At 37.4% G+C, this 27,498-nt stretch overlaps 11 protein-coding genes, 1 long non-coding RNA gene and 1 other non-coding gene across 15 annotated transcripts; 8 read left to right on the top strand and 5 right to left on the bottom strand.

Moving 5' to 3' along the window:
• Positions 1-409: 409 nt before the first annotated feature.
• Positions 410-781, top strand: LOC17882507 (defensin-like protein 24). The gene is made up of 2 exons (XM_006289156.2): positions 410-489; positions 585-781. The coding sequence occupies exons 1-2, from the start codon at positions 432-434 to the stop codon at positions 779-781; spliced, it is 255 nt and encodes an 84-aa protein (XP_006289218.1). The 5' UTR covers positions 410-431.
• A 45-nt stretch (positions 782-826) lies between these two features.
• Positions 827-2,112, bottom strand: LOC17881071 (putative 4-hydroxy-4-methyl-2-oxoglutarate aldolase 2). Its single transcript, XM_006286528.2, has 3 exons — positions 1,874-2,112; positions 1,430-1,641; positions 827-1,299 (listed from the first exon to the last, which is right to left on the bottom strand). The coding sequence occupies exons 2-3, from the start codon at positions 1,611-1,613 to the stop codon at positions 983-985; spliced, it is 501 nt and encodes a 166-aa protein (XP_006286590.1). The 5' UTR covers positions 1,614-1,641; positions 1,874-2,112; the 3' UTR covers positions 827-982.
• A 161-nt stretch (positions 2,113-2,273) lies between these two features.
• On the bottom strand, positions 2,274-4,176 carry LOC17881675 (isopentenyl-diphosphate Delta-isomerase I, chloroplastic). Its single transcript, XM_006288312.2, has 6 exons — positions 3,876-4,176; positions 3,521-3,576; positions 3,232-3,323; positions 3,014-3,116; positions 2,778-2,915; positions 2,274-2,687 (listed from the first exon to the last, which is right to left on the bottom strand). The coding sequence occupies exons 1-6, from the start codon at positions 4,103-4,105 to the stop codon at positions 2,437-2,439; spliced, it is 870 nt and encodes a 289-aa protein (XP_006288374.1). The 5' UTR covers positions 4,106-4,176; the 3' UTR covers positions 2,274-2,436.
• A 692-nt stretch (positions 4,177-4,868) lies between these two features.
• LOC17883256 (pentatricopeptide repeat-containing protein At5g16420, mitochondrial) lies at positions 4,869-7,067 on the bottom strand. Its single transcript, XM_006287406.2, has 2 exons — positions 5,372-7,067; positions 4,869-5,277 (listed from the first exon to the last, which is right to left on the bottom strand). Exon 1 carries the CDS (start codon positions 7,027-7,029, stop codon positions 5,428-5,430), a length of 1,602 nt encoding a protein of 533 aa, XP_006287468.1. The 5' UTR covers positions 7,030-7,067; the 3' UTR covers positions 4,869-5,277; positions 5,372-5,427.
• Positions 7,068-7,877: 810 nt separating this feature from the next.
• Positions 7,878-9,893, top strand: LOC17883026. The gene is made up of 7 exons (XM_006289742.2): positions 7,878-8,052; positions 8,191-8,283; positions 8,359-8,580; positions 8,658-8,813; positions 8,931-8,984; positions 9,086-9,229; positions 9,451-9,893. Exons 1-7 carry the CDS (start codon positions 7,897-7,899, stop codon positions 9,802-9,804), a joined length of 1,179 nt encoding a protein of 392 aa, XP_006289804.2. The 5' UTR covers positions 7,878-7,896; the 3' UTR covers positions 9,805-9,893.
• A 1,180-nt stretch (positions 9,894-11,073) lies between these two features.
• Positions 11,074-11,940, top strand: LOC111830173. The gene is made up of 2 exons (XR_002833541.1): positions 11,074-11,321; positions 11,502-11,940. It is a non-coding gene; the product is annotated as an uncharacterized LOC111830173 (long non-coding RNA).
• An 895-nt stretch (positions 11,941-12,835) lies between these two features.
• LOC17884563 (thioredoxin F2, chloroplastic) lies at positions 12,836-14,507 on the top strand. Its single transcript, XM_006286515.2, has 3 exons — positions 12,836-13,250; positions 13,979-14,078; positions 14,160-14,507. The coding sequence occupies exons 1-3, from the start codon at positions 12,928-12,930 to the stop codon at positions 14,292-14,294; spliced, it is 558 nt and encodes a 185-aa protein (XP_006286577.1). The 5' UTR covers positions 12,836-12,927; the 3' UTR covers positions 14,295-14,507.
• Positions 14,508-15,132: 625 nt separating this feature from the next.
• Positions 15,133-17,613, top strand: LOC17883556 (biotin carboxyl carrier protein of acetyl-CoA carboxylase 1, chloroplastic). Its single transcript, XM_006286476.2, has 7 exons — positions 15,133-15,393; positions 15,848-15,892; positions 15,984-16,135; positions 16,212-16,530; positions 16,688-16,759; positions 17,069-17,134; positions 17,305-17,613. The coding sequence occupies exons 1-7, from the start codon at positions 15,241-15,243 to the stop codon at positions 17,326-17,328; spliced, it is 831 nt and encodes a 276-aa protein (XP_006286538.1). The 5' UTR covers positions 15,133-15,240; the 3' UTR covers positions 17,329-17,613.
• Positions 17,614-17,727: 114 nt separating this feature from the next.
• On the top strand, positions 17,728-19,133 carry LOC17881570. Of its 2 annotated transcripts, none has more exons than XM_023780501.1 (2): positions 17,728-18,322; positions 18,698-19,133. In XM_023780501.1, the coding sequence occupies exons 1-2, from the start codon at positions 17,834-17,836 to the stop codon at positions 18,788-18,790; spliced, it is 582 nt and encodes a 193-aa protein (XP_023636269.1). In that variant the 5' UTR covers positions 17,728-17,833; the 3' UTR covers positions 18,791-19,133. The 2 variants fall into 2 exon arrangements, with proteins under 2 accessions (XP_023636269.1, XP_006288706.1); XM_006288644.2 differs by having other exon boundaries at positions 17,730-18,322; positions 18,692-19,133.
• A 428-nt stretch (positions 19,134-19,561) lies between these two features.
• TRNAS-AGA lies at positions 19,562-19,643 on the bottom strand. The gene has a single exon. It is a non-coding gene; the product is annotated as a tRNA-Ser (tRNA).
• Positions 19,644-20,000: 357 nt separating this feature from the next.
• On the top strand, positions 20,001-22,030 carry LOC17881701 (probable acyl-activating enzyme 5, peroxisomal). Its single transcript, XM_006287356.2, has one exon. The coding sequence runs from the start codon at positions 20,162-20,164 to the stop codon at positions 21,818-21,820; it is 1,659 nt and encodes a 552-aa protein (XP_006287418.1). The 5' UTR covers positions 20,001-20,161; the 3' UTR covers positions 21,821-22,030.
• Positions 22,031-22,535: 505 nt separating this feature from the next.
• On the top strand, positions 22,536-23,806 carry LOC17882114. The gene is made up of 2 exons (XM_006288331.2): positions 22,536-22,732; positions 22,877-23,806. The coding sequence occupies exons 1-2, from the start codon at positions 22,639-22,641 to the stop codon at positions 23,635-23,637; spliced, it is 855 nt and encodes a 284-aa protein (XP_006288393.1). The 5' UTR covers positions 22,536-22,638; the 3' UTR covers positions 23,638-23,806.
• A 283-nt stretch (positions 23,807-24,089) lies between these two features.
• Positions 24,090-26,472, bottom strand: LOC17881564 (O-acyltransferase WSD1). Of its 2 annotated transcripts, none has more exons than XM_006287559.2 (7): positions 26,249-26,472; positions 25,389-25,973; positions 25,240-25,306; positions 24,981-25,102; positions 24,674-24,883; positions 24,454-24,591; positions 24,090-24,355 (listed from the first exon to the last, which is right to left on the bottom strand). In XM_006287559.2, exons 1-7 carry the CDS (start codon positions 26,429-26,431, stop codon positions 24,200-24,202), a joined length of 1,461 nt encoding a protein of 486 aa, XP_006287621.1. In that variant the 5' UTR covers positions 26,432-26,472; the 3' UTR covers positions 24,090-24,199. The 2 variants fall into 2 exon arrangements, with proteins under 2 accessions (XP_006287621.1, XP_023636521.1); XM_023780753.1 differs by having other exon boundaries at positions 26,227-26,336.
• Between the last annotated feature and the right edge of the window lie 1,026 nt (positions 26,473-27,498).

Here is a 27,498-nt window from a genome sequence, read left to right as displayed (position 1 = left end):
ACTGCCTTTAACTATCTCCTCATGAGTAGTACATTTTATAAACATATTTAGTTAAATACATCCCTATGAGTAAAATAGAAATTAACTTTCAAATTCTGAAAACTTCACTTTCCAGCTGTTAGATTGGATTCTTTGTATCCTCTGTAAAATTGCTAACAAATCTCATTTTCCAGGAATGCAAATTTTATTTCCTTTTTATCCTTGAGAATATAAAATATCAGAGTAGTAAAACTTATATTCCCTTTGACCATATTGAGTATAATATATCATTCAGGTGTTAGAATTGTTGAATACATTTTGAAGATCTTTGTGATCTCTTTCCATTCTAATTTCTAGTGAACAAGTGAATACTTCTGTGTATATATATCACATAATCAACCTAGAGCTTTTCAAAGCAATACAACAAATCTTATAGACTTGAAAAGAAGAAGATGGCCTACTCAAAATTCGTTCTTTATGCTATCCTAGCTGTGTCTCTTCTTCTTTCCGGTTAGTATTATACTTCGTAAATTTTGGAACAAAAACATATTTTCATTCACAAGAAACTGAATTTGATGATTACGTGTATGTGTTATACTTTGCAGGTGCTGAAACAAAAACGGCTGTGGGGCATCGACTCGCAAAGTGTTGCAACCATCAGCCTCAGTTTGGAAAATGCGACACAAAAAAAGATGATGATAGATGCACCAAGATGTGCATGAATGGTTGCTCCACTAACAAAGGTGGTGGCTGTCAACCTATCTTAGCTGCCCCTGGCTCTGGTTGCTTATGCTACTGTTAATTCTTTGCTATGTATTGATCATCAAAAGAAAAATCAATGTGACAATTCATTCGAAATGTAATACTAAGTTTTTCAATCATAACTTAACCGTCGCTCAAGTAATAAGATTCATAGAGTTTAATGTGGAACACAAAAGAAAATAACAATGGTAATAAACCACCAAGTAAAACTGATCACATACGAGACAAGCCTTGTTGTTGTTTAAACGGATAACTCAATCTGGGAGACAAGGATCCCATCAGTATCTGCATAAAGCCATTCTCCATCACAAATCCGTGTCCCTGCAATATTAACCGGAACTCGTTGTTCTCCAAGTCCCTTCTTACTCGCCTTTATCGGATGAGAGGCCAAAGCTCTAACTCCGATATCACAACCGTTGATCTCATCCACGTCTCTGATGCATCCGTTCACAACAATCCCTGCCCATCCGTTGTTCTGAGCTTGAACCACGGGGTTACCTCCGAGTATCGCACATCTTTGACTCCCTCCACCATCAACCACAAGAACTCTACCGTTCCCTAATAAATAATTGATCAATTTGCAAAAACTGATAGATTACACACCAAGGCACTAAAGCATGTCAAAGTTCATAACTTGTCGAATCCATCGAAAGTTTTGAACTTTAGAATTGCAGAGTCAGTTCATTACCTTTCTCCTCCAGGAATTGACGGATCAAGCCATTGTCTTCAAATACTTTGACAGTAACAACTGGTCCTGAGAATATTTGTCGACGGCCGTAAATCTGAAAAATGGGTTGCAAAGCTCGGAGCTGACCACTCCGAATCAGCTCTTGATTCGCGTCACATACTTCAGCAGTGGTCACAAACGCCATCTTCTTCTTCTTTTCTCAGCTACGATTTCTATGATCAAAAAGTTTGAGAATTGTGAGTGAACCAATCCGAGAAAATCATGATATGATTGATCAAAACCAGAATGAAAATTTATGATAATCTGATAAATAGTAATAAGATTTCGATAGCTAGAGTATGATCACCGAATCTATTTCATGGAAAATGGAACAAACAGAGGAAAAAAGATAAATACTTTTGAAAATATTTATCTGGAATGATTGATCAGATCAAGTTTTGTTACCTGGATCAGACGCAGAAGAACTCTTCACAGTGTTACTATTTCAGCTAAAGTGATTTTGAAGGAGATCAAGGTAGAAACTTGCTCTCATTTCTCCATAATACAATAAAACTACTGTTTACTTTTTGACAAGAAAAGAAGATGTTTTGGTATAAATCAGATCAAAGGTAGTGGTGGAAGAATAGAGAAAGGAATCATATGAGATTTACTTGACAATCTTGTGGTCTTTAATTTTACTTTCTCCACCCCCTTTTTTTTTTTTTTTTTTGTTCTGTCTTCTTCCTTTTTGTTTTTGTGTTCTGTCTTAACGTGTTATGTTCTTTCTTTACTTTATTTGTAAATTCTAACTGAAGAAGTAAAAATAATTCAAATAATTGTTTGAGTGCAAACATTTAACTCCATATTCTGTGCAAATGATAACTGAGCTATAGATGAGTTTGAGGAGGAATAAACATGTATATTATATTCTACAAAGAGAGTTGGTTGCCAGTTTTGGCTGGAATTAATAAAGTCTCATCTCTCAATTTTATTACTGACAAGGGGGAAGATCCAAAACTTATGAAAGTTCAGAGCTTGTGAATGGTTTTCATGTCTGCAGCTTCAATGAGAGTTCCTTTCTCAACATGATCCCACCATTTCATCAAGAAATTATCCACCACCAGTCTAAACCACGGAGACAGCTTCACAGCTTCATCACCTGCATCTGCTTTCTTCACCAGTTCCTTAAGCTCTTCCCTGCTCACATACTTGATCTCAGCCACTTCATCTGGGTTTGGTTGAAGCTTCACATCCCGCACGATGAAAAGCAGATAGTCAACTGCAAGCAAAAAAAAATCCAGAGAGATATTAAATCACCAAGTCAAAAGGAGTTAAAAAGAGAAATGATCAAACATGAAGATTTACTTACGTTCGTGCTCGCCCCATTTCCCATCAGAAGGTGCCTTGTAAAGCATGCGTCCCAAGGGAGTGAACTCATCGACTGGTACATCTTCAGCTACAATACCAAGCTCATCAAGAAGCTTCCTCTGTGCAGCATTTCTTACACCTGAGAAGGAAAGATCAAATACTCGGGATCAGTATGTAGTACAACAGTGAAAGCTTCATCATGTCTCATAAAACTTAAGCTCATTCCAGAAAATAAACCAAGGACATTCTCTTCAATAAGCTCAGCTTCACGGTAAAGAGGATGGCTGCAACAAGTGTTTGTCCACACAAGAGGGAAAGTAACCTTTGTTTTTGACCGTTGCTGTCCATAGAGAAAAAAAATTTCAGTACATGGCACATAATTTGAAGGAACCAAATAATAATCCCAACCACCATTTTTGATAGAGCTAAATTATCTTCACATCCTAAGAAAATACCTGGAGAAGCAACTCATACTTGGAGTTGAACAAAAACACACTAAAAGCTCTGTGGAGCAAATTCTCAGCCTCAATCTTTTCCATCAAATGACCTGAAGATTGAAATTGGGAGTCAGTATTATCCTGGACCAACCAAATTTCAACACTTTAAAGAGAAGCAAGGTCACTGAAACTGATTACTAAGACACATTCCAAGGACAAATCAGCGACATGCACATGTGTTTCAATGATAAAAAAGCAAGGAAACGAATGCAAAAGCAGCTTAGGTCGCTATCAGAAATTCACTTACAGTTATATTTAGTGTCATGACCAACCACACGATCATTTTCATCAACGAGAATGCATCTGCAGAACCAACAAACGATCAAGCCACCATAGCGCAGGCAAAAACATAAAATCAATCAGAACATCAAGCAGCCAACCACATTTGATCATATTTTCAATCTCCTAGTTGCATGTATTACATATTTTGCCGGTCTTTTAAATCAAAAATGGACAAGAAACAAAAACAAAAAACACAACAGAGAGAGGTTTTGCGTATGGCAGAAGATTTCGTCTTGATTAATAAAACCTAAATTTTGGTTCCTTAATGCAACGAAACACAATTAAAAAAAAAACCGAACTAAAGGAATCGAATTTCTCACTCGTCCTCAAACATGAGCCGTCTCTGAACAGCATCCATTCCGGCATCATTAGCATCGGTCATGTTGACGGCTGAGAAAGTGCGGAAAGACAGGTGACTTCTCGGCGCCGGAGATCGGATCGGAGAAAGACGAAGAGGGGCAAATCGGGAAGAGGGAGGAGAAGAAGGGAGATGAAGGAGGGATCTGAGATGAAATGAAGGGAAGGTTAATAGTGAAGAAGCAGTAGACATTGGATATGTCTTTGTTTTTTCTTTTTCTTTTGTTTTCCCTTTTTTTTTTTTGCTTCTTGCTTTTCTCAGTAATTGTCACAAACCTATAAATAGACAACACTAATCAATTTTTTAATTATATATATGTTAGGTTAATTTTCGCGCGGTTATTTAATTTTTTGTACCGTTATATTTGTAAATTTGACACAAAAACCACATATCGAAATATGAATCACAACTTACGTAATTTTATAATGCCGCACTGAATATACGTAGATTCTTACATACAAATTAGTAAATTTTTTGGTGTTAAAAAACATTTTAAGGTGACTATAGCTAAAACTCTCCAAGAATTGGTATTTTTTAATTAAAAATCCTAAACTTTTTAATAGATTAGTTCATTAGTGAAATTTAATGTAAAATAAGATTATATACTTTGTTAAGAGATACATAATCATGATATATGGTATAGTGTTTAAAGTTTAAAGTAACATGTGTCAAAGAGTATTTACAAGTAATTATTTTTTTATTTTTTTTTGTGAACCGAGTAATTTACAAGTACAACAATACAGCATACAAGTTATGCTATTTGTACAAAGTTGTCAAGTGGCCCTCACAAATTTTGATATGTTTTGATTTCTTTCCACAACATTCTTCTCATTCTTTGGGTCTGTCTTAGGCACACAGTCCCGTGAGAGGTACAGATACAATGTATTGTTAGTATATATCTGAAATTGGTCTTCTCCTCCACACCAATCACGAGTTTTTCTTCATTCCTCTCGTATATCGTCTAGCATATCTTATTAAAGCTCAAAACATAAATCAAATTTCATTGAGTAATCATACATTGAGCACTTGAGCTATTTCCATGATACAACTTGGTTTCGCCTATACTTATCTTGGGCTAACACTATCAAACTCTCTCTCTCTCTCTCTCTCCATCTCTCACCAGAAATTATAATTTCCACTTTTTCGTGCACACAGTTAAGAAGTATCTACGCACACTCAAAATTGATATAATAAATTATCAGTAGATCTCTTCTTCTTTGCAAGTCCCCATCTCCCCCCCATCAAAAGTCAACTACTAAATTGTCAAGATAGGGTGAACCATAACATGGATGCTGAATCTTAAGCAGCCTCGGTTTGCTGTTTTTCTTCCCTTATACCTGCATCTGCCACAAGAGCTTTTGGCCCTATTTATATTATTATATTAGTGCATCTTAATATGTAAAACAATGCATCTATGTCTCGAGCCAGAAAAACCGAAGTCGGTAGTAAGATAGATACCTTAGACACGCCGATAACCCATTTGAGCATTGAGTGTTGATCATCGCCTTGGTTCTTCAAAAGACAGATACTTCATGCAACAACTCTTTCAGAACCAAAACCCCTTTATCCAGTTCACCAGCAAACTTCTTCAAGAAAAGTTCCCAAGATTCTTTATCGACTTTCCCTCTCATAACAGCCATTGAGACAACCTTAATCGCATCCTCTTCTTTACCTAACTCCTGTATCCCTTCAAACAATATCAAGAACGTTGTTTTGTTAGGAAAACAACCATTCTCCAGCATCTCTTCAAGTACCCTAACACCTTCTTTAACATTCCCGTTCTTGGACAAGCCTTCAATCAAAACGTTATACGTGAAAGCATTTGGCTTGCATTTCCTCTCAACCATATCGTCCCATAATCGACCCGCCTCTGTCAACTCGCCCTTCTCACACATACCAGAAATCAATGTGTTAAACGTCAAGAGACTAGGGATCGAACCTTTCTCAAACTCGTCGAATAATTTCCTTGCTTCTGAAACTCTCCCTTCTTTGCAAAGCCAATGGATGAGAGTGCTCAGAAGAGCATTATCAGGCATACAATTGTTCTTCAACATTTTTCTCCACAAAGCACAAGCTTCATCTACCTTGTGGTCTTCACACAAGGCGTCAATAACTTTACAACAAAGAGAAGAATCTGGCATGAAACTTTTATCAAGCATCTCATCGAACATGTTACGTGCTTCCCCTGATTTCTTCTCCTTGCATAAACCGCGGATCATAACTCCATATGTTACTTCATTTGGCTCAACCTCGTTTTTTTCCATCTCATCCATCACCGTTGCGGCCTCAGAAAATCTCCCTAGCTTACAGTAACCATCCATGAGAACCGTGTAAGTGGTCGCATCCGGATACCACCCACGATCCAACATCTCTCCCAAAACCCTCTTAGCCGCTTCCATATCACCTCTAGCAACGTACCCACCTAAAATCGTAGTGTAAGTCACCAAATTTGGCACCAAACCCATAGCGGGAATTTCGTCGAGCACTTTATATGCACTTTCTATATCATTTTTCTTGCACAGAGCTTTCACGAGTAGATTGCAAGTGAAGATGTTGGGGGTGATTCCAAAAGACTCCTTACTGTTCTTAAACATGGCATGAACCAAATCGAATCTCTGATTCTGGATCAAAACGTTTAAGAGTGTGTTTAACGATCTAACGGAGCGTTTAACACCGAAATCAGGGATTCGAAGAAAGATCCTCACAGAAGCTTCGTACCGACCTGCGAGACCGTAGTTTCGAAGCAAGTCGATGAATAGATTCTCGCCGCATCGAATAGGCGGGTAAGAGTTGCGAAGATCCGCCATGAGAGACTCCACGGGGTCGAAAGCACGAGCACGGGATAGTTTGAAGAGAATTGAGTGGTAAGTATCGTAATTGTGAGTGAAACCGGGATGAGATTTACCGGCGTAGAGAAATATCTGGAGAGCTAAATCGATGTTCTGCTGTTGGGTGATCATTGAGACTAACCGCTTTGGGAATAGTCTCTGCGGCCATGGTTTGATCGGCGGCTTCTCGGTGGAATATTTCTGAAGAGAATCGGCGGAGGCAGAGATGAGACGCCTCGAAGCTGCGAGTGGAGGGAAGCGCGTAACGTTCGCGCGGGGAAGGAACATCGCTGTCGTTTTCTGAGCAACGACGAATTTACCAAGGAGTCAAGCGGAAAGATCACAGATGCTTAATTCAATTTTCAAGAATTTTGATATGAGAAGTATCTTGGTTTAGTTTAATTAAACCGGTTTTAAAATCTCAATAACCCAAAGTTAAAATCATATTAAATAAGCCAAGACCGTTCGATTTAATTTATTAAACCAAAACCAGTTCACTATTGGTTGAGTTTGATTGGTTTAGAGTTGGTTTTTTTTATTTGGTTAAGTAAAAGCAAGTTCACTTTGTGACCGAGGCAAAGCCAACAAAATTGATCAAATAACTCACAACGAAATATCAATTACTAGTTGCATTCATGTTCGTATATAAAGTCAGATAAACAAACGTAACTTGATAGGATCCGTGCTTACAACACACGCGTTTAACTTTGTTTTACATAAACTTTTGTATATTTTGTAAATCTGTATTTTGGTAGAAAAAACAAAAAAAAAAAAAAGTAGGAAAAAGTGACATAACTAAAAGAAAATCAAATGAATTAGTGAAATAGTTAATTTTTAGTGGAGGAAAAAGTCACAATTGTAATAATGTATCCTCACACATAGATAAAAGAAAATCTGATGAATTTGAATTTTTTTTTTTTTTTTCGTCAATGAATTTGCTTCCTTTTTTTTTTAATGTCATAAAAATCAAAATAAAAGTAAAATCTGATGAATTTGTTATAAAGTTAATTTTTGATGATAAAGAAGTGACATGTATCCAATAAACAGTAATGCCCTTTACTTTTTCAATATGATTATATATAGTTGTGATTAGATATAAATCTCATATCTATCCTAACACTCTTCTTAAATAATATGAAAATAAGTTTTAGGACGATGATATTAACCTTTTTAAGTTACATTTTTTGTTTCGGCGAGATGGCAAGCCTATACAATCATTTTGTGGATTCAAAAACATCGCAAAGTGTTAACCATTTTGATATCGAAAAGCAACTTAATGTCATCAACAAGCCTGCTGTTAAAATCATCAAAGTTTGTTCAATTTCATATTCAACTTTTAATAGACAACCTATCTATTCATTTTGATTTTATGCATATACGAATAACCATTATAACACCATGACACATGAATTTTGTGCATTCTTCTATTTTTTTTTGTATGGATAATAGACTACACATGGAGATACATATGGATGCGTGGATTTATACAAACAACCAGCGTTCGAGCATATGTCAGTGAAAAACAAGTTATTCCTTTACAATGTATGTATTCTATTATTTTGTGTGAGTTGGATAAATATTATTCTTATCACTAATACAAAAAAATTATAAACATAGGTGCGTCGAATATCATCCCTTAAAAAATCAAGAGTAAATCATGAAAATTTTGGTATTTCTTGGGATAATGGTATTGGGTGTCCTATTGGTACCGTGCCTATTAAGAGAGTCACCAAAGACGAACTTTTGGGATTAAATTTGTTTTCCACGAAATATAAGCCTCGTGGTTCATGGAATTCCACTAGTAGTCATTACAATGTTGATAATGATCAACAACATCATGTAAGTAAATATATTTTTTGTTGATCATAATTAATTTTACAAAATTATTGTTGATTAATAGTGATGATGATGATTAGTTTGCGGTGTCTCGTACAAAAGGAGGAAAAAATAAAAAGTACAATGGAGCGACGATGATAGTTTCTCTAAATGATCCTAAAGTTAAACTCCCACAATATAGTTCAGCTCGTATGCATATTCAGATTGGAGACGATTTTATACAAATTGGTTGGATTGTAAGTTGTTATCACATCTTATATTTAATTTGAAATGTATAATATCAAAATAAAAATCATGCTAAGTAGTCTTTTAATAATTATTTCATTATTTTGAAATGAATACTTATATTATAGGTAAATCCAAAGTTATATGGTGACACCAAACCTCGGACTTTTGTGTATACAAAGGTAAGTTTATTACTAATAATATGTATAACTAATAAATTTATTAAATAACACATCATCAACACTGATATATATTAAGCATAACGATATATAAATTGATACAGGCAGGTAATAACCAATGTTATAACAGCATGTGTCAAATTGGGATCATTTTAGTCCGATCTGATATACCTTTTGGTGTCGCTCTCGAACCTGTTTGTGTTCGTGGTTCTAATCCAAGTGCCTCTGTTACAATTGCTGTATACAAGGTTTGTAAGTTACTAATTTTCATATTTTCTAATTTATGAGATTATATTACTTAGTATATATATAATTAGGCTAGTTTATGCGATTAATACTTTTTTAAAGAAAATCATGTAGACTATTTTAAAAGTGTTTTTACCAATAACTATACAATAGTTCAGATACATTGTTCCTATGTAATAATTTATTATAAAATAATTGTTTATAATGTAATTTTCTATCAAAGGATAAGATAAATGGTAATTGGTGGCTCGATTATGGAGAAGTAACATTGGGGTTTTGGCCAGCAAGTAGATTTAAACAAAGCTATGCAAACAATGTTGAGTGGGGAGGAGAAGTATATAGTGCATTTATGTCTGGTGCTCAGATGGGAAATGGTTATTTTCCAAAAAAGCATCCACTTTTCGATGCCATTATTTTCAATATAACTACAGTAGACGAGAAATTTGAGATTGATAAGTTGGTAAACAACACTGAGACATTTTCAGATAACACTCGTGGTTATAAAGTGATTGAGGATTTGTATTCAGACTATCCAGTTGGACACATCATATATTTTGGGGGTCCAGGTAATATCTAAAAAAAGATAAAATTTATGTAAAAGATAAATGACTATAAACATCTTGTAACTAACCATCTAAAATAAAATTTTCACCATCCTTATTTATATATAGAGAGAAGTAATGTCAAAATCTTATGTTGGTAAAACGAATAATAGTAAAACTAAAAAGTCATATAAATGGGTAAATGTTTTCAACACTAGTTAAAAAGATGTTATGAATGGAAAAAAATAAAATGTGCATAGAAAATGATAAACAAGACTATGTAAAGATTTGGCTATTCATATTCTGATTTATAATGTTTGTTTGTTATGAATATACATAAAAGTAGTCCCAAGCAACCATTGCTCCGAGATCGCATTATTTTGTCCAGAAGCTGTAATCCATGCAGTGTATAGTTGTTCTTGTATACAAGATACAGAGCATGGGAAGACCAAACTGAATAAATCTGTCTAAACTAAACATTGAGTAATTTGAAGCATGTAATGTAAAAATTAATATCACAAGTGTCCTCGTATATATTTCGTTCTTAAATTGTTTCATCTGTAGACTTCATTCTTTTGGGAATAAATAGCTTCCTTTGAGATTTCTCATTTAAGATTACAAACTTCTTCTTTTGATCTGAACCGCCTGCTTTGTTTCGGCTTCTTTGCAGGTTGTGGAGCTCAAGGCTTAATTGATATATTTTGTTAATGGGCTTCCTTTCCGTTTGGCCCATTTCTGTTTGGCTGATTGTGTGTGTGACTTCAACGAAAGCGTTTTGTAAAGAGAAGAAGAAGTGATACATACAATAGAAGTGTATATAGAAGAAGAAACTCTAGTTCTTTTGAGGGAATTGGAATAGAATAGGTGTGTGACTACTGACTTGGCAGCTTCTTCGCAGCTTCTTGTTCTTTTGGAATGTCTAAAGGCGAAGCTGGTTTTGCTTTTCTAAGAACGTGCCACTTCTCTTTTGATAAGTTAGATAGATTGTTGTTGTTGTTGTTTTTTTTTTTCTTTAATGCTGCTTTTCGTGATTTCAACAAAAGGGAATGAATCGCCACTACTTTTAATTTTTTTTTTACTTTATAGAAAAGAATGGAAAGATCGGTTTTATTTTATCCACCATTCAAGTTTTACATTTCGTATACGACATCGACAAGCGTAAGAAAGAAAAAATCTGTATTTTATTTTGATTTTTGATGAGACACTGATATAAAATCTTAAATATACGAATTTCATCAACACGGTTCCGTTGGTTTTGTGTCAAAGAAGGGATTAGTGCATTTGCCGTTTAAGTCCAAAAAAAAAAGAAAAAAGAAAAAATATCTTTAGCTTACCACCAAGAACTTGTGTCACAACTCACTCAAAATCTCTCTAATTCGCTCTTCTTAGCTTCCGCCTCTGTATCACAATGCATTAAAGAAAGAAACAGAGGAGTACACATATAGAAGAAGAGAAAAGCATACTGATGAGTCAAACCTTACATGTTTTATTCCAGAATTTATGAAATTGCATAAACTAGTCAGGGTTCACTAACTATATCCTATAAATTAAGGTATCGGTTTGTGTGATTTCTTATCGGAGTTTGATTGATTTGTTATATCGATTCAAAAGGAAAAACAAAAAAACAAAAAATGTTGAATTTGTTCATCAATCTTAACCTGTTCATTATGAACCATAAGGTTGAAACCTTATGGCTCGTTGCTATCACAATTTCTGGTGTGATCTCTCGCAGGCTATGGCTATGCATGAAGCGGATGGTGAAGCCGCCCGAACGTGAAGAAATTAAAAAGGATATCGAGATGATGAGTAGCTCAATAACCATCACGGTCTCCAGCGGTCAAGATGATGGGGGTGTCCAACAAGTTGAAATCGAGTGTTATTAAACACAATATTTGCTTAGGGAGTGTTCGTAGTGAAAAGGTTTTAATGGGATCTATTGTAATTAAAATAAATCTTTGTTAAGGGAGTGTTATGAGTGAAGGTTGTTTGAGTGGATCTATTGTTGCTATTAAACTAAATATTTTTGTTTATGGCGTGTTATGACTTTATGAGTGAAGGTTGTTTTAGTGTGTTTTTAATGGATCTAGTTGTTATTTAAACCATCTCTCTTCCTTGTCAATTCACTTTCCCTCTCACGTTGTGTTACTTCCATAGTTTAGAGTTTAGACATTGACCCCACCTTGCTACTATTCATTCATTTGTATTCAAAAGTTACAGTATTTCATGAGCCTTCTTAGAGGCACACGTTCGTTTATTTCATGATTTGTTTGTTGGGGATGTTGGATACAAACGGATCTCAACTTATGAATAGTAACACTTTCCAGAGATAATAAGCCCAAAAGCTCTTCCAATTTACATCATTATGATATATATGGTTGATATGAATTTCCTTATAAATTGCTTTGTTTTGGTGTTGAGATAAATCAACAAGGATCCTTCTTCGTTTTGCGATTAATGTGTCTTTATTCTTATGTTATTAATCTTATGTTATTAACTAGCTTCTTAAGACAAAAACTCGTTTCTTTTGCAGCCATTGGCAAAGGAGCAAGGAATCAAAGTGGATCTTTATTCTTTGGGGATGTTCACTAAACTTCAATCAACCAACCAAATCTATTATTTGTATTCTTTCTTCCTATACATACTGTAAGATATAAACTTAGATAAAATTAATCATACAAGCCATATTAGGTTTCCCTAACACGATTTTTCTTTATCTACAAGATTATATTGTTTATATTTGTAATATGACTTCTACGATGGTCAAACATGTGAATCTAATGAAAATGAAAATTTCACTTCAATCGCACCAAAAAAAGAAAAGAAAATTCACTTCAAATATAAATATAATTAAGGGACAGGATCGTCATTTCGAGCTGCAACAAGTATCTCAATGGTCCGATAATTCTGCACCTCGCGTTCATCGAACATCAAGACTATAAAATACGTAAACACCCTCCCATTGATTTTTTCCTTAGTTATCCATTCAAGGGTATTATTGACCTCACATTATGTAAATCACAAATATTAGACGGATAACGATTACAACTAGTGGTTTTTTCCAATAGAAAAAAATAAAAATTCTTCCGGTTCTTTTGAAAGATCGATCACACACACATACTAGTGTTTTCGTACTCGAGCTTACTTCTTCTTCTTCAACAATGCCTCTCTCTCTTCGGATCGCTCCATCTCCAACGGCTTTCCATTGCTCTCCGACTTCATCTACCGGGGGCGCATTTATCCCCGTGAAGCAGCACTGTCGGATCCTAAACTCCGGCGCCGTCGCGACGAAAATCCGGTTCTGTTCTGGTGGTGATGGTGTTTTAGATTCTGGGAAGAGGTGCGGTTCGTATGTGGCGAGGTGTAGCTTAGAAACAGTGAATGTCAGCGTCGGTCAGGTGACGGAGGTTGATAAGGATACGTTCTGGCCAATTGTTAAAGCCGCCGGTGATAAGATTGTTGTTCTCGATATGTACACTCAGTGGTAACGTTTCGATTCATTTCCTCTTCTTTGTGTGAAGTTTGACTTCCTTGATTGTAATTTCGTGTTTGGAACGACTTGATTCCGTCAGATGTTCTGGGAATTGGAAGATTCATTTCCAAATTGTTTGAGTTTTCCATTTGGGCATGAATCTTTCAAATGTCGAATACACTTAGATTGTTGATAGGTTTGAATCAGTCGTTTGGAATTAGGATTTCAAGGTTGTTTACTGATTTGGGATTAACTGACTCTGTTGGTAAACTCTTTAGCTTAAAACTTAGCTTGGCTAAATCTCATGTGTTTGATTCCTAGTTCTTGATATGACATAATCTTGTCCTGGTCTACCCATCTCTCTTCCTTGTCTTTGCCTATGAAATTCACTTTCCCTCTCACGTTGTGTTACTTCCATAGTTTAGACATTTCCCCCTTGATACTATTCATCTGTATTTTGAAGTATTGTAAGTATCTCTCGTAATCTTTTCATCATGAGGCTTCTTCTCTGCATACGTTCGTTTAACTCATGTTTTGTTTGTTGGGAATGTTGGATACAAAAGGATCTTAATTTATGAATAGTAACACTTTCCAGATAATTAGAGCATGTACATCCAAAAGCTGTTCCAGTTTACATCATCATGATATAGTTTAGATGAATTTCCTTTATAAATGATTTGTTTTGGTGTTGAAAGAATCAAAGTTTCTCCTTTTTCTCAATTTCATTGGGCTCTCTGCAGGTGTGGTCCTTGCAAAGTGATTGCTCCCAAATACAAAGAGCTATCTGAGAAGTACCAGGATATGGTGTTTCTTAAGCTTGACTGCACCCAAGACAATAAGGTTCCTTCTTCGTTTTGCGATTAATGTCTCTTTATTCTTATGTTAACTAGCTCCTCAAGACAAAAACTCGGGCTTTTGCAGCCATTGGCAAAGGAGCTAGGAATTAAAGTGGTTCCGACCTTTAAGATCTTGAAGGACAACAAAATAGTAAAGGAAGTGACGGGGGCGAAATATGAAGACTTACTCGCCGCCATTGAAGCAGCAAGGTCAGGCTGAGTCTCTTAAAAGCACTCATGCTGTAAAGTATTAGGATCATCCTCCATCTTATAATGTAATTGGTTTGCTTCTATGTATCTAACTCTTTGTTGTTCCCTTAATCAGAATCGGGTTTCAAAAATGTATGTATAAATGCTGCAATGATGGATGGTTGAATGAATGTGCTTATGCATCATAAGCTCATAACCAAATGGTTTGGGCTATTGTTGATCAGAGGTCACAGATTCTTTAAAATTGTGACATTAAACATGGATTTTTAATTTTGGGGGGCCTAATTATGAAAACTATGTATCTTGTTGATATAACTTGTCTTTACATGTATGATGTTTGGTGCTTTGTTTTCAATGGATGTTCCAACCACATTGTGCTTCTTAAGTCGTCACAACTTCATTTAGTAGTTCACCAAATCCTCTGGCCTAATAATTTTCAATTACATAATCCATCTGAGGCTAATTAATGTATTTGGATCTATTCTTTTTTTATAGAAAAGGTATATAAAAATTTGGGGATACCGACACAAACATTTAGCATTTTAAAATTTTAATCATTTAAATGCAATAGATTTTTTCCTCTGGGGAAGATATAATTTTTCTTATAATAATTGTATTCACACAAAATTGAGAAGAATATTTTTCGATGAATATAATCTGAAAATAAATTTAGGTAAAGATAATTAATTAATTAAATTCGAAGGTAAAACTAAAAATAAATTATAAACGGTTCCGTCCACAAGGATGGGGTTAATCGCCAAATACAGAACTACAGATCAGAGGATGACACGTGGCGAAATCTGAAAGAGAGTAATAATAATCAAAAGAGCAACGCGTTCCGACTCAGACATCTTCTCAATTCTCTCTCTCTCTGGAGTGAACTGTTGTTGTTGTGAGCTCTTTGGTTTCATCGAGACAGACCTAAACCCGGATCTGAACTAAGAAGAAGAAGAAGAATGGCGTCTTCGTCGTTCTCAGTCACGTCTCCGGCTGCTGCTTCCGTCTACTCAGTCACCCAAACATCGTCCCATCTCCCTCTCTCATCAACCCGCTCCCGCAGAGTTTCTTTCCGTCTCTCCGCTAAGCCTAAGCTTCGCTTCCTCTCCAAGGTACACGATTCCTTACCAATCAGAGGTGGTCTTGTGCAATGTGGTTTTTTAGTTTTCCTGATTTTGGATCATCTCTATCTGATTCTCTTGGGGCACATTTCGTGGATTTTATCTGCATTTTTCGATTTGTTTCCCTCTGTATACGCTCGCCGTAAATTAGAAGTCAGGGATATACACTTTCAGAGAAGAAATGATAAAATGCGATTTCCAGATTTATCAATGAATACAATCGTGTGATGTGGGGATTTTGCTATTAAGTTTGTAGAAATCGAAAAGTTTATGATCCATGTATATCAATTGCCTATGCTTCTTGATCCATGTATTGTCACTTTTCAATAGTCTAAGGTCTAATTCCCTCCCCCTATCGTAGCAATTGATCTTGCATTCATTAGTATGGATAGATATATGTTTGTTTGACATTCTTTTGTCTAACTTTTGGCAAATGAAATTGCAGCCTAGTCGCAGTAGCTACCCTGTGGTGAAAGCTCAATCCAACAAGGTTAGCTCTTTTTCTAGTCTATCTCTTTGAGAATGTGTGATTTCCAAAAAAAACAATTGTTCATTTCTGGACTCTCCTCCTGCCTTTAAAGGTTAGTACTGGTGCATCATCAAATGCTGCCAAAATTGATGCGCCGTCAGCTGAAGGAAAGGAGAAAAACTCGTCCTCTTCTTCTTCCTCACCTGAATTAGCTACAGAAGAGTCTATTTCTGAGTTCCTTACCCAAGTAACAACTCTTGTCAAGTGAGTACAGTTTCCCTGTTCTATTACTTTTTTATCATTTTAACCATGCTTTAATTATCCCACTTCCATCATGCAGGCTTGTGGATTCGAGAGACATCGTTGAGTTGCAGTTGAAACAACTCGACTGTGAACTAACCATTCGGAAAAAGGAAGCCTTACCTCAGCCCCAAGCTACACCGTATATTATGATGCAGCAACCAAGCCAACCATCTTATGCCCAATCTATGGCTCCTCCCCCTGCACCTGCTGCTTCCTCACCAGCCCCTTCCGCACCAGCCGCCCTGCCTCCACCTTCCCCACCTCCTGCAGCCAAATCATCACTTCCTACTGTTAAAAGCCCCATGGCAGGCACATTCTACCGTAGTCCTGGACCTGGTGAACCACCTTTTATCAAGGTTAGGATATTTGCTAAACAGCCTGGACCTTATTTGCAAAACAACAGAAATGTTAAATCTCTTCTCTGACTTTAAGTCATTTTGGTTGAGGTATTTTCACTTGCAAATTCGCATTTCATCGCCTGAAGTCGTACTATGTGACTTCTTGCTGCTGTAGGTTGGAGATAAAGTGCAGAAGGGGCAAGTTCTATGCATCGTTGAAGCCATGAAGTTAATGAATGAAATTGAGGTGAGTTTCTAAATCATCTGAACATGGACCACTATCCTTCCTTGTCTATACTTTAGATATACCCTTAAGTATTTCAAATCATCTCTTACAAAATTGCTGGAGAATTAATCAAATCTTTAACTGTTTTTGTTCATATGCTTGAATACTTGATTGCCTTCTCGATAAGTTACAATGACCAAACTCTGTTCTTCCTTTCTCTATTATATTTGGATGATTGCTTGTGCAGTTGTGCTTAATGCGTAACCATTAACTTGGGCTGAAAGTTTTCCATTTTGATTTAACTCTGAAACTTGAACTTCTTCTCCTCAGTCTGACCAATCAGGAACTGTAGTCGATATTGTCGCAGAAGACGGCAAGCCTGTCAGCCTCGACACTGTAAGTTCACTCATTTCTTTATCTTTACTAAAGGGAAGCACTTTGTCTATTTCAACACCCTCATTTTGTGTGTGTTTTTTTACACGTCCATCGTTTCAAATGAAAGGTCATATATAATATAGAAAGATCTCTCTCCTGATATTCGATGTTTTTTTTTGTGATTTGGACAGCCTCTGTTTGTGGTTCAACCGTAGAATCGGCACCATGAGATAATGGAGAAAAGAAGAAGAAGCTCTACGAAAATTCAAAATCTCTATGCTTTTGGTAAAACAATTTGCTGAGACTCTTAAGAAAAATGTTTTCCCTTCGTCTTCACTGTTAAAGTCTGTTAGGTTTCTTAGTTTCGTGAGGAAAGATTTGAGTTTTTATTAGTTTCTCTATTCGTTTAAAACAAAGAGATGAGACATTTTTTTTCTTTCTTCATAACCTCTGTTTTTTCATACACGAATTCTTGCTCTGTTCTATTGCAATTTTTCAAATATACAAGCCCAGCGTGTGTTGAGTACAGGCCCAAACCCAATAAGGCCTATCAATATTACCTGACGACGAGAATAATTAATGAAGAATTAAATTAATCTCAAGAAAGAAACGGATTGTTTGTTGACAGAGGCAACTTCAACCGCCTTTGTTACTTTCTTCTTCCTCATTGAAATCGGAAACTAAGAAACTGTCCTCCTCTTATTTCTTCTTTTATTCTCAATGGGTTCTACTCGAGATCTCGTCTTCCTGATCATCGCTCTCTTCTCTTCGATCCTATTCCTTCAGCTTTCCTCGTTACCGGATCCGTCTTTTTACGATTACCTCCGGGAGAGCAACCTTCCCGCCGGGATAGTTCCAAAGGGAGTTACCAATTTCTCGATCGACGTCAACACGGGGCGTTTCACTGTCACTCTCCCTGTTCCCTGCGATGCTAAGTTCGAGAATCAGTTCCACTTCGATTACAACATCTCCGGCGTTTTATCCGATGGACGGATCGGGAATTTGTCTGGTGTGACGCAGAAGGAGCTGTTCCTTTGGTTTGCTGTCAAGGGGATACATGTGGATCCGGAGAGCTCTGGGTTGATCCACTTCGATGTTGGTGTTGCTGATAAGCAGCTTTCTCTCTCGCTCTTCGAGTCGCCTCGAGATTGTACCGCCGCCGAATCTAAACCAAGTGCGGTTGATTTCTCTGGGCCTCGTGATTCGGAGGTACGTTGTTGTTGTTGCAATTGAATGAGCTTTAATTTTGGTGATTCTGTATTGGAATTGCTTAGTGTCAAAATTAGCTAGGGTTTTAGCTTTTTCCCCCAAAATTGTTTCGAGTGAAAAACCGGGTTTTAGATTCCATAGCTCAATTCTGAAGATGAGAGGCTATATTGTATTTTCTCTGCACTAGCAAGAGAAAACTAGCTCATTGAATCTTAATATAACTTGTTGATTCTAAGAGTCTTTGTATATGCATGTTTTTGGGTTTTGGTTTTGCTTGAGAAACAATATCGTACAATGCAGAAGCAGTATGAAGTCTGAGGTTTTGAAATCAATGTTCTTTACTTTGTTTCCTTTACTCTTATAATGCAGAAGCAGTCTGAAGAAATCCAATCGACAATGCAGAAGCCATCGGAAGAAATCCAATCGATCTTTGGACCACGAAGGAATCGTTGGACAGTACCATCATAGGTTTTTTTAGATCTGAGGCTTACAAGGAAACTGCTAATTCCTGATGATGTCTTGTGGTATGGTGTGCCTTGTAAAAAGTTTGGCGTGTAGTAGTTTTTTTTTTGGTGGTGTACCATATCATCATAGTATCAAACAGAGTATAAGCTTCAATAACTGCAATAGACAAAACTTAGGAGGCATGGATAAGTTTGGTTTGTTATAGCCTTATAGATGAGTAGTGGTTTAAGGCATATATATACATATAGATGCTTGTGGATTTTTTCATGAGACGGCTTGTTTTGTTATCACACTCTTTTATTGGTTATTTTACATCAGTAAGAAGAAATTATGTTTTTTTTTATTATTATTATGGTGATTAGAAGAAGATGATGATTAGAGAACGAAATTTTGGTTGGGGAAGAGAGGCAGAGAGTGGCAGAGTAGATTAATAAGTGGATGGAATGAATTTGTATACTGCAACTAGAGATGGAGGCACAAAAAACATTCTGTTAAATGCTTCATAAATAATAAAGTTCTACAAAATTCTAACAGAGCATCCCTATATGGCTATATCTTTATGTGAGCCAAATTTCCAGAAAAGGGGAAAAAACTTGCAAAATCGTAAAACACGACAAAGGTGCTAATCAGCTTTGAAAAGAACATTGATGCAAGTGTGGTTTGGAAGTGGAGCCACTGATGTCTAAAGACTCTAAACTGAAATCATGCAAGTGTTTTTCCGTTACCATCTTCACACGTGCAAGTGTAATTTTTTTATTAAAAAAAAGAAAAAAACGTGAACGGCAGGATTCGAACCTGCGCGGGCAAAGCCCACATGATTTCTAGTCATGCCCGATAACCACTCCGGCACGTCCACCTTTTGTTAATTGATGAGCAATGGAACATAACTATAATCTAGTCATTCACATGGTGGTTTCTCCTTTAACCAAAAAACCGCAAAAGCTGTCGGATAATCAATTAATCATTCACATGGTCACGTACTCACGTTTATTGTCCATCCTTGTATTTATGGCACAATTATTTAGTCTACTGATTGAATGCTAGATAAGTCAAACAAACTTTTTTTCTTTTTTTTTTGACAAATGGTCAAACAAAAACTATTTAGTATTTACAATTTTTATTTCTGGAAATGAATCAGACATGTTTACTAAGAAAAAGGAAATGAATCACACATATGATAAAGCCTACTGGGTGAACATCTGTTAACCTTATCACCAATGTCATCACCGAGCTCTCCTAGATTATCACGAAACTCTTTCTTATTGGTTATATATTTTTACTTTTCAAGGTCAAGATATTAGCACCAACCAAAGAAAAACAAAAAACAAAAAAAAGAGAACAGTTGACCACTCAAGAAGAGCACCTCAGAGATCGATGGAGGAAATGAAGCCATGCGCCGCTAACTCACCGCCGTTGACGCCGTTAGGCTTCTTAGAGAGAGCCGCCACTGTTTACGGTGACTGTACCTCCATCGTTTACGGAAGCAACACCTCTTACACGTGGCGGGATACAAACCTCCGCTGCCTCCGCGTCGCCTCGTCTCTGTCTTCACTCGGAATCGGCAAGTCCGACGTCGTCTCCGTCCTTTCTCCCAACACTCCGGAGATGTACGAGCTCCAGTTCGCTGTTCCCATGTCCGGCGCAATCCTCAACAACATCAACACTCGCCTCGACGCACGCACCGTCTCTGTTCTTCTCCGTCACTGTGGATCTAAGCTTCTCTTCGTCGACGTCTTCTCTCACGATCTCGTCGTCGAAGCGATCTCGATGATGACGACTGATCCGCCGGTTTTAGTCCTTATCGCCGATAAAGAAGAAGAGGGAGGAGGTGCTGACGTGGCTGATCGCAGCAAATTCAATTACACTTACGATGATCTGATCCAAAGAGGTGATCCGAATTTCAAATGGATCCGACCCGAAAGCGAATGGGATCCGCTTGTGTTAAATTACACTTCCGGTACGACTTCGGCTCCCAAAGGAGTGGTACACTGCCACAGAGGACTCTTCATGATATCGGTTGACTCTCTAATCGATTGGACCGTACCGAAAAACCCGGTTTACTTATGGACTCTACCGATATTTCACGCTAACGGTTGGAGCTATCCATGGGGTATGGCTGCAGTCGGAGGAACCAACGTCTGTTTGCGTAAGTTTGACGCGCCGTTAATCTACCGCTTGATACGTGATCACGGCGTCACGCATATGTGTGGAGCTCCGGTGGTGCTCAACATGTTGTCTGCGACTCAGGAATCTCGGCCGCTAAACCGTCCCGTCAGCATTTTAACCGCCGGTGCTCCCCCTCCGGCCGCTGTTCTCCTCCGCGCTGAATCAATCGGTTTCGTGATCAGTCACGGTTACGGGTTAACCGAAACGGCCGGCTTAAACGTGTCTTGCGCGTGGAAGCCACAGTGGAACCGGTTACCGGCGACTGATCGGGCGAGGTTGAAGGCACGGCAAGGAGTGAGAACCCTCGGGTTTACTGAGATCGACGTAGTGGATCCTGAGTCAGGTCGGAGCGTTGAGAGGAACGGAGAAAGCGTCGGAGAAATAGTGATGAAAGGAAGCTCGGTCATGCTCGGTTACCTAAAAGATCCGATCGGAACAGAGAAAGCTCTGAAGAACGGGTGGTTTTACACCGGAGACGTTGGTGTGATTCACTCGGATGGTTATCTAGAGATTAAGGATAGATCAAAAGATATAATCATAACCGGAGGAGAGAATGTGAGCAGCGTGGAGGTCGAAGCGGTTATGTATACGAATCCGGCGGTGAGTGAAGTGGCGGTGGTGGCAAGACCTGATGAGTTTTGGGGAGAGACGCCGTGTGCGTTTGTGAGTTTGAAAGAAGGGCTGAGTAAGAAACCGACGGAGGAGGAGATGATAGAGTACTGTAGGAAGAAGATGCCAAGGTATATGGTTCCTAAAACTGTGTCGTTTGTAGATGAATTGCCTAAGACTTCGACGGGGAAAGTTATGAAGTTTGTACTGAGGGAGATTGCTAAGAAGATGGGAACGACGAGGTTAAGTCGGATGTAAAAATTGCCCGAAAACGACGTAAGTTGAAGCTGTGTGTTCACTTTTAAGAAGAGAGTTTTTATCCACCTCCAACATATGTATGTTGTCGTCTCGTTGTCTTTGTGCGGAATAGTGAATTTACTTTATGCTTTTGTTGAGTTGTACAATTCTTTATCCTTTCAAGTGTAACATTTCGTATGGTGCAACCAAACAATCTTGTCCTTTGCCAAATTAAGTCTTCCTCTAAGCAAAGATATAGGCCACTACTCTCACTCGGATGTGATTTAACTCCTATCAACTCGGATTCACTTTCAAAATAAAACAATCTTAAATGCCTAGTTTGGGTTCATCTGAGAAGGTCCAAGCCAAGGAAATACTATCTAGGATTTAGATTCAGACCAATATAGCGTACCCATTTTATTTGCACGGTTTTTTGTTGTGTGTGATTGTCCAAGTCCCATTGTCGACCGTTTCCATTTGGACTCAAACCAAAGAAAACTGAACATAAACAGACATCACATTAGACAGATTGAAAAGTGTAATTAGTTTTAGTCCACCGCGATAATACCGTGTTTTATGATAACTCGGTTTATATCAAACGTTGCGTGTCATTTTCTCATTCATTGCTGTTGTGTAATTAATTTTGATGACTAGTTTCCAGTTTCCTTTAATTGAAGGTTATCTTTTTTTTTAAAAGTTGAAGAAATTATATAATAATTATCTCCTCGACGTGGATTGAAATTGGAGAAGAGAGAAAGAAGAAAAAAAATCAGAAACCAAACTCACTAAGCAAAGTCGGATCTTGTGTCTTGTCTCTTCGTTAAGAACTGGTATAGAAGATGGGATTATTCTCCCACAAGATCACCAGAGATGATCTGAAACCAGGCGATCACATCTATTCTTGGCGTAACGCTTATATCTACTCTCATCACGGTTCCATCTCTCTCTCTCTCTCTCTCTCTCTCTCTCTCTCTCTCTCTCTCTCTCTCTCTCTTAATCCTCCATCTTATTTATTTGTTTCTGGGTTTATTACAACATTAGATTTTTACTCTGTTTTTGTTTTTGGCAATTTCGCAGGAATCTACGTAGGCGATGAGAAAGTAATCCATTTCACCCGTGGGGGTGGTCTTGAATTCGGAACCGGTACAGTTTTGGACAAGATCATCGATATTTCGATACCGAATCATGGAAGAAGAGACAACAAGTGTCTCGATTGTGGAGACCAATCGAATCTCGGCGGTGTGATCTCTTCTTGTCTTGATTGTTTCCTCGCGGGAGGTAATCTCTATCTCTTCGAATACAGTGCCTCTCCGTCCATCTTTCTAGCCAAACGAGGTGGTACTTGTACGATAGCATCTTCAGATCCTTGCGATGAAGTCATTTCCCGTGCAAAGTTTCTCCATTTGCGAAATGGGTTTGGTGAGTATGATCTTTTAGACAACAACTGCGAAGATTTTGCCATCTATTGCAAAACTGGTTTGTTTGTGTTATCCATGGCCACCAAGTTTGGAAGCAGTGGTCAGGCCAACTCTGTGTCTGCAGCAGGTGGTGTTGTTTCTTTGACACTCAAGGTCTTAGGGGTTAAAAAGAAGACTAGTGGCCACGAGGAAGATTCTGTGGTTTCTGTTGTGAACCAGGTTATTTCTTCTACGGTTAAATATGTGGTTCCTGGTGTTGGTGGTTTGGCCTTGGCGGAATATGGCCATTACTGTTTTGGCCGGCTGTTTTACGACATTGGTGTTAGAAAAGATGCTTGCAAGGTTTCTGTGGAAGAGCTCGTTGCATTTGTTGGAGCCAAGCAAGGCCTTTTGGAGAGAAAGACAAGTATCTCTAGTTAGCACGCTTTGCTGTGCATTATGTATGTGAGAGAGAGTGATTTTGCTTTCTGTGCTTTGTGGAAACTGTATTTTAACTATTTTGTAAAATAGATGTTTCACTTTCAACCAAAACCTGTATTTGAAGAAAGAAGAACTTGGATTCAAACTATATAACCATTACAAAACTTCACCTTGGTTTGAATACTATCCTCAATCTGATTCCCTTTCTTGGCATCCTCGGATTTTCCCTTCTCTGTCTTGTTTCAAGACTGAGAAACTTATAAATTCAGTTCTAATACCTGCAATTTAATCTTCAATGTCTCTGAATAAACCACCTTAATGCAGACGGCAAAACTCATCAGACTGATTCGTTCAGAGAACCTGCATAGACATCTCTGACTTGTGAACATGAAATGACTAAGCTCTCTCTGTGAAAGGCCACACAACCTTTCCTTGAACCTTCAGCAATCTACTTCATGATCGAGTAGCAAAAAGAAACTTATTTTTTCATTACTTGGACTGACCCCTACATTTATTTCTGACTCCATTTAAGGATTATATCTAGTAATAGGTCTCATGCGCCTTAGAGTAACCCTCTTTCCCAGAGAGCAGCTTTGATTGTTTTCAGTGATTCTTCCATATCATCACAAATCTTGTGAGGGTCCGGTATTACAGTAGGATCAACCATCATCGTGATTGTCATTTCCCCCGCATAACTTGTGTAATGTACCAACAATGCCTATCAAACACACAAAAACAAGAAACAATATATGAAATAAAAAAAAGAAAGCTCTTGCCATTAAACTAAATTAGCCAACAACAAGAAAAAACGCGTACCTGTGAGTGTCCATAAGAGCTTGGAGAAATGTAAGCGATGGGATGGCCATGGAAACTGACTTCTTCCATAGGTCCCATAACATTTGAAACACAAGTTGTTATGTTCATCACATACTGATTGAATACTGATGCTGCTGCCTATATATAATGGCCAAAGTGCGTTACATGAATAATATATATACTGTCCATAAAAATGCAATCAAATCTCAATTTTGTTTACCTTGGCTCCAAACACTTTCAGGATGATTTTGATAAAGAAATACACTAGAGGTGCATGATAAGAGTGCTTCTTTCGAGCCATCATAGCTTTGGCTTTTTTTAGGTAAACCAACGGATCAGTCTCCAAACCAATTGATAACGGCAAAATAATAAAGCTAAAATAGTTTCCCCATTTGCACTTTGAATCCTTGGCCATCATTTCTGCCAATGGCTTTATGCAGAAAAATATTAATATGTATAAGTAACTTTTGTTTGTTGAGAATTCAAGTGTTAAATTACATAACTTGAGGAGTATGCATTTTTCTAACCTTGAACCCGATGTCTGACCTTAGATTTACTGTACAACCTGCACGAAATCGTATTCCATCTGGAAGATTGTTCGGAAATGGAGTCAATAATGCCCCATCCTTCTCATTTTTCTTGTCTTGTTCTGCAAGGTTTACCATGATCAATCATGTAAGCATCTTCTTTTCATTGTTTTAGAATAAACTTCTGGTTAGTGTATTCATTGTAAGTAATCATTAGAACTCTTAATGCTACATCCTATATATTGAATGTAAGATTTACCATATCGTCGGTTCATATAGCTAGACAGAGCGGCTTGTGTAATTCCGAGTAGAACATCGTTGATAGTCTAATAACAACAACATATATGCAATCCATTAAAAAGGTAAGAGCCTCAAGTGATTTATATATGGACATAAATCACAACGTACCATGTTCATAGCATTCTTGATAAGTTTAACGTCATCTAGAGAGATATTTCGGTGATAAAATCTCTTTGGATTGGTCCTGACATCAACACCGCCTGTCAGTGGCGTTTTAGTGTCCTTCAAAAACAACATTGTCGCAGAAAGCAACAGCAAATCTACAAACGTATTCCAAATCAGTCTCATTGTAGAACCAATGGTGAACATCGTCCTTGGGAACCAGCCAGTTTTCTCGACGTTATGCGGCATCGTGGTTCGCCGTTTCACGGAAGGATTAGAAGTAGACAACACGTCTGGATTTGATGTCTTGTGGGTACATGCGAGCACGAGGGAGAAAAAAGACATTCCATCTGCCAACGCATGGTTAAACCTTAACACACCGACTGCTTCAGCGTCAGTGGTTTTGACGTTAAGGATGTGAATGTCCCACAAAGGCCTTGATCTATCAAGAGGCATCGTCGTGAGACGTGAGATATAATCATCGACGAAGCTTTGTCCACTTTCACCTATCTCTTCTGGATCTATGTATGGTACGATGACATGATCTTCTACATTGACTTCGGTCTCGATCCATTTTGCACCATTTTCAGACTATATATATTACAATAAGACAGATAGACACCAAGTGATTTGACGCAAATCCCAAGTAGGATTTATCTATAGAAAAATGTATATATCAACAAAAAAAAACATAAATATAATTCATTTATTTTTCCAATTCAATTTATTTATGTATAGCCCTTTAAAGAATAATTGAATTCTATAAAACTAAAAATCAATATGTTTGAACACATACAAGTGATGGAAAATAACTAATTAAAAAGTATAAGAAAGTGTGGCATACATATGTATAAAGAGTGGGTTACCAGTTTGCTGGAGAAACGAGGATGTTTGTAGACATTATGCCTCAGAGCATCAAGAACAACGTCAGGATTGATCTTGGTTTTGAAACCAAAGTCGATGATGGCACATATGTCGACGACTGGCGACTGGAATACACGCGCCATCGGGCTGAGCGGCTCCTCCTCCTCCTCCGGCTTATTCTTCATTTTTTTTCCCGTTGCTCTTAGATATGTGCATATCTCTTCTTTCTCTTCCCGACGCTATTTATAAAGTTTGTCCATAAGTGGTCTTTAATGTGACTCTCTTTTTTTGGTCTGTAATGTTTGTTTAGTATTATTGGCTTCCAACAGCTAACAAAAAATACAGGAAGAGTTTGATTTGATTGAGAATTAAATGAATCAAAAGATAAATATAGAAACTACAGTGCTTTTAATAAAATCCGGTATGACCCACGACGAGTACGTTTGGTTGATCTGCCAACCCATGCATCATATACATTGCTGGTTAGAAAAATTGAAATTCAACAAAAATACGTGATATGTTTTATTACCTCATACTTCAGATTTGATATATGGTTTCTTTTATTCCCTTTGGTACGAATAATTAATTAAGCTTCTTCAATTCCTTCTGTGTCCAAGAAGATTGTAACTCCCGGTGCATAGCCATGAATGATATATTGAGCAAGTTGCATGCAGGTAGAAGAAGAGAGAAGCCACGTACTTCTTCTCTTGGCTGGAAATGAGTAAGAACAGAAGTAGGCGCTTCAGAGTAATATTATACATTATCAAGGTTGCTTTCTTTTCGCTTGTCTATTTATTGATCATCTAGCTACTTCTTATACATGTAACATATATAATATATGACACCTAGAGAATACTCTTTCACTCATCAGATAAAACGATCTGTATAGGAACGTGTGTGTGTGTGTGTATGTCGGGTACCATTTTGCTTGAGAAACGAGAGGTATCATAATTGTAGACATTATATGGTTCAAGGCATCAAGAACAAGGAAAGCCAGCATTAATCATCGTTTTGAAAGCCATGATGGTGATCACGTAAGGCACAATAGTTTATTGGGGGAGACTGGAATACACGCACCAAAAGAGCTGATCGGCTCCTCCTCCTCCTTCGCCATTAATTGTCCGGTTGGTCTTAGATGCTCTCTCATTTATTACGTATATTTTATAAAGTGGTTCTTATTACTTCTTACAAATTAAGAGTACAACTCACATATGCCCACATTTAAATGGCATGCTGTCAGAAAGTGAAAGAT

This window comes from Capsella rubella, unplaced genomic scaffold (genome assembly GCF_000375325.1).
Source record: "Capsella rubella cultivar Monte Gargano unplaced genomic scaffold, Caprub1_0 scaffold_6, whole genome shotgun sequence".
NCBI lineage: Eukaryota > Viridiplantae > Streptophyta > Magnoliopsida > Brassicales > Brassicaceae > Capsella > Capsella rubella.
The sequence above is the reverse complement of the archived record's forward strand: the minus strand, read 5'-3'. Positions and strand labels throughout refer to the sequence as shown.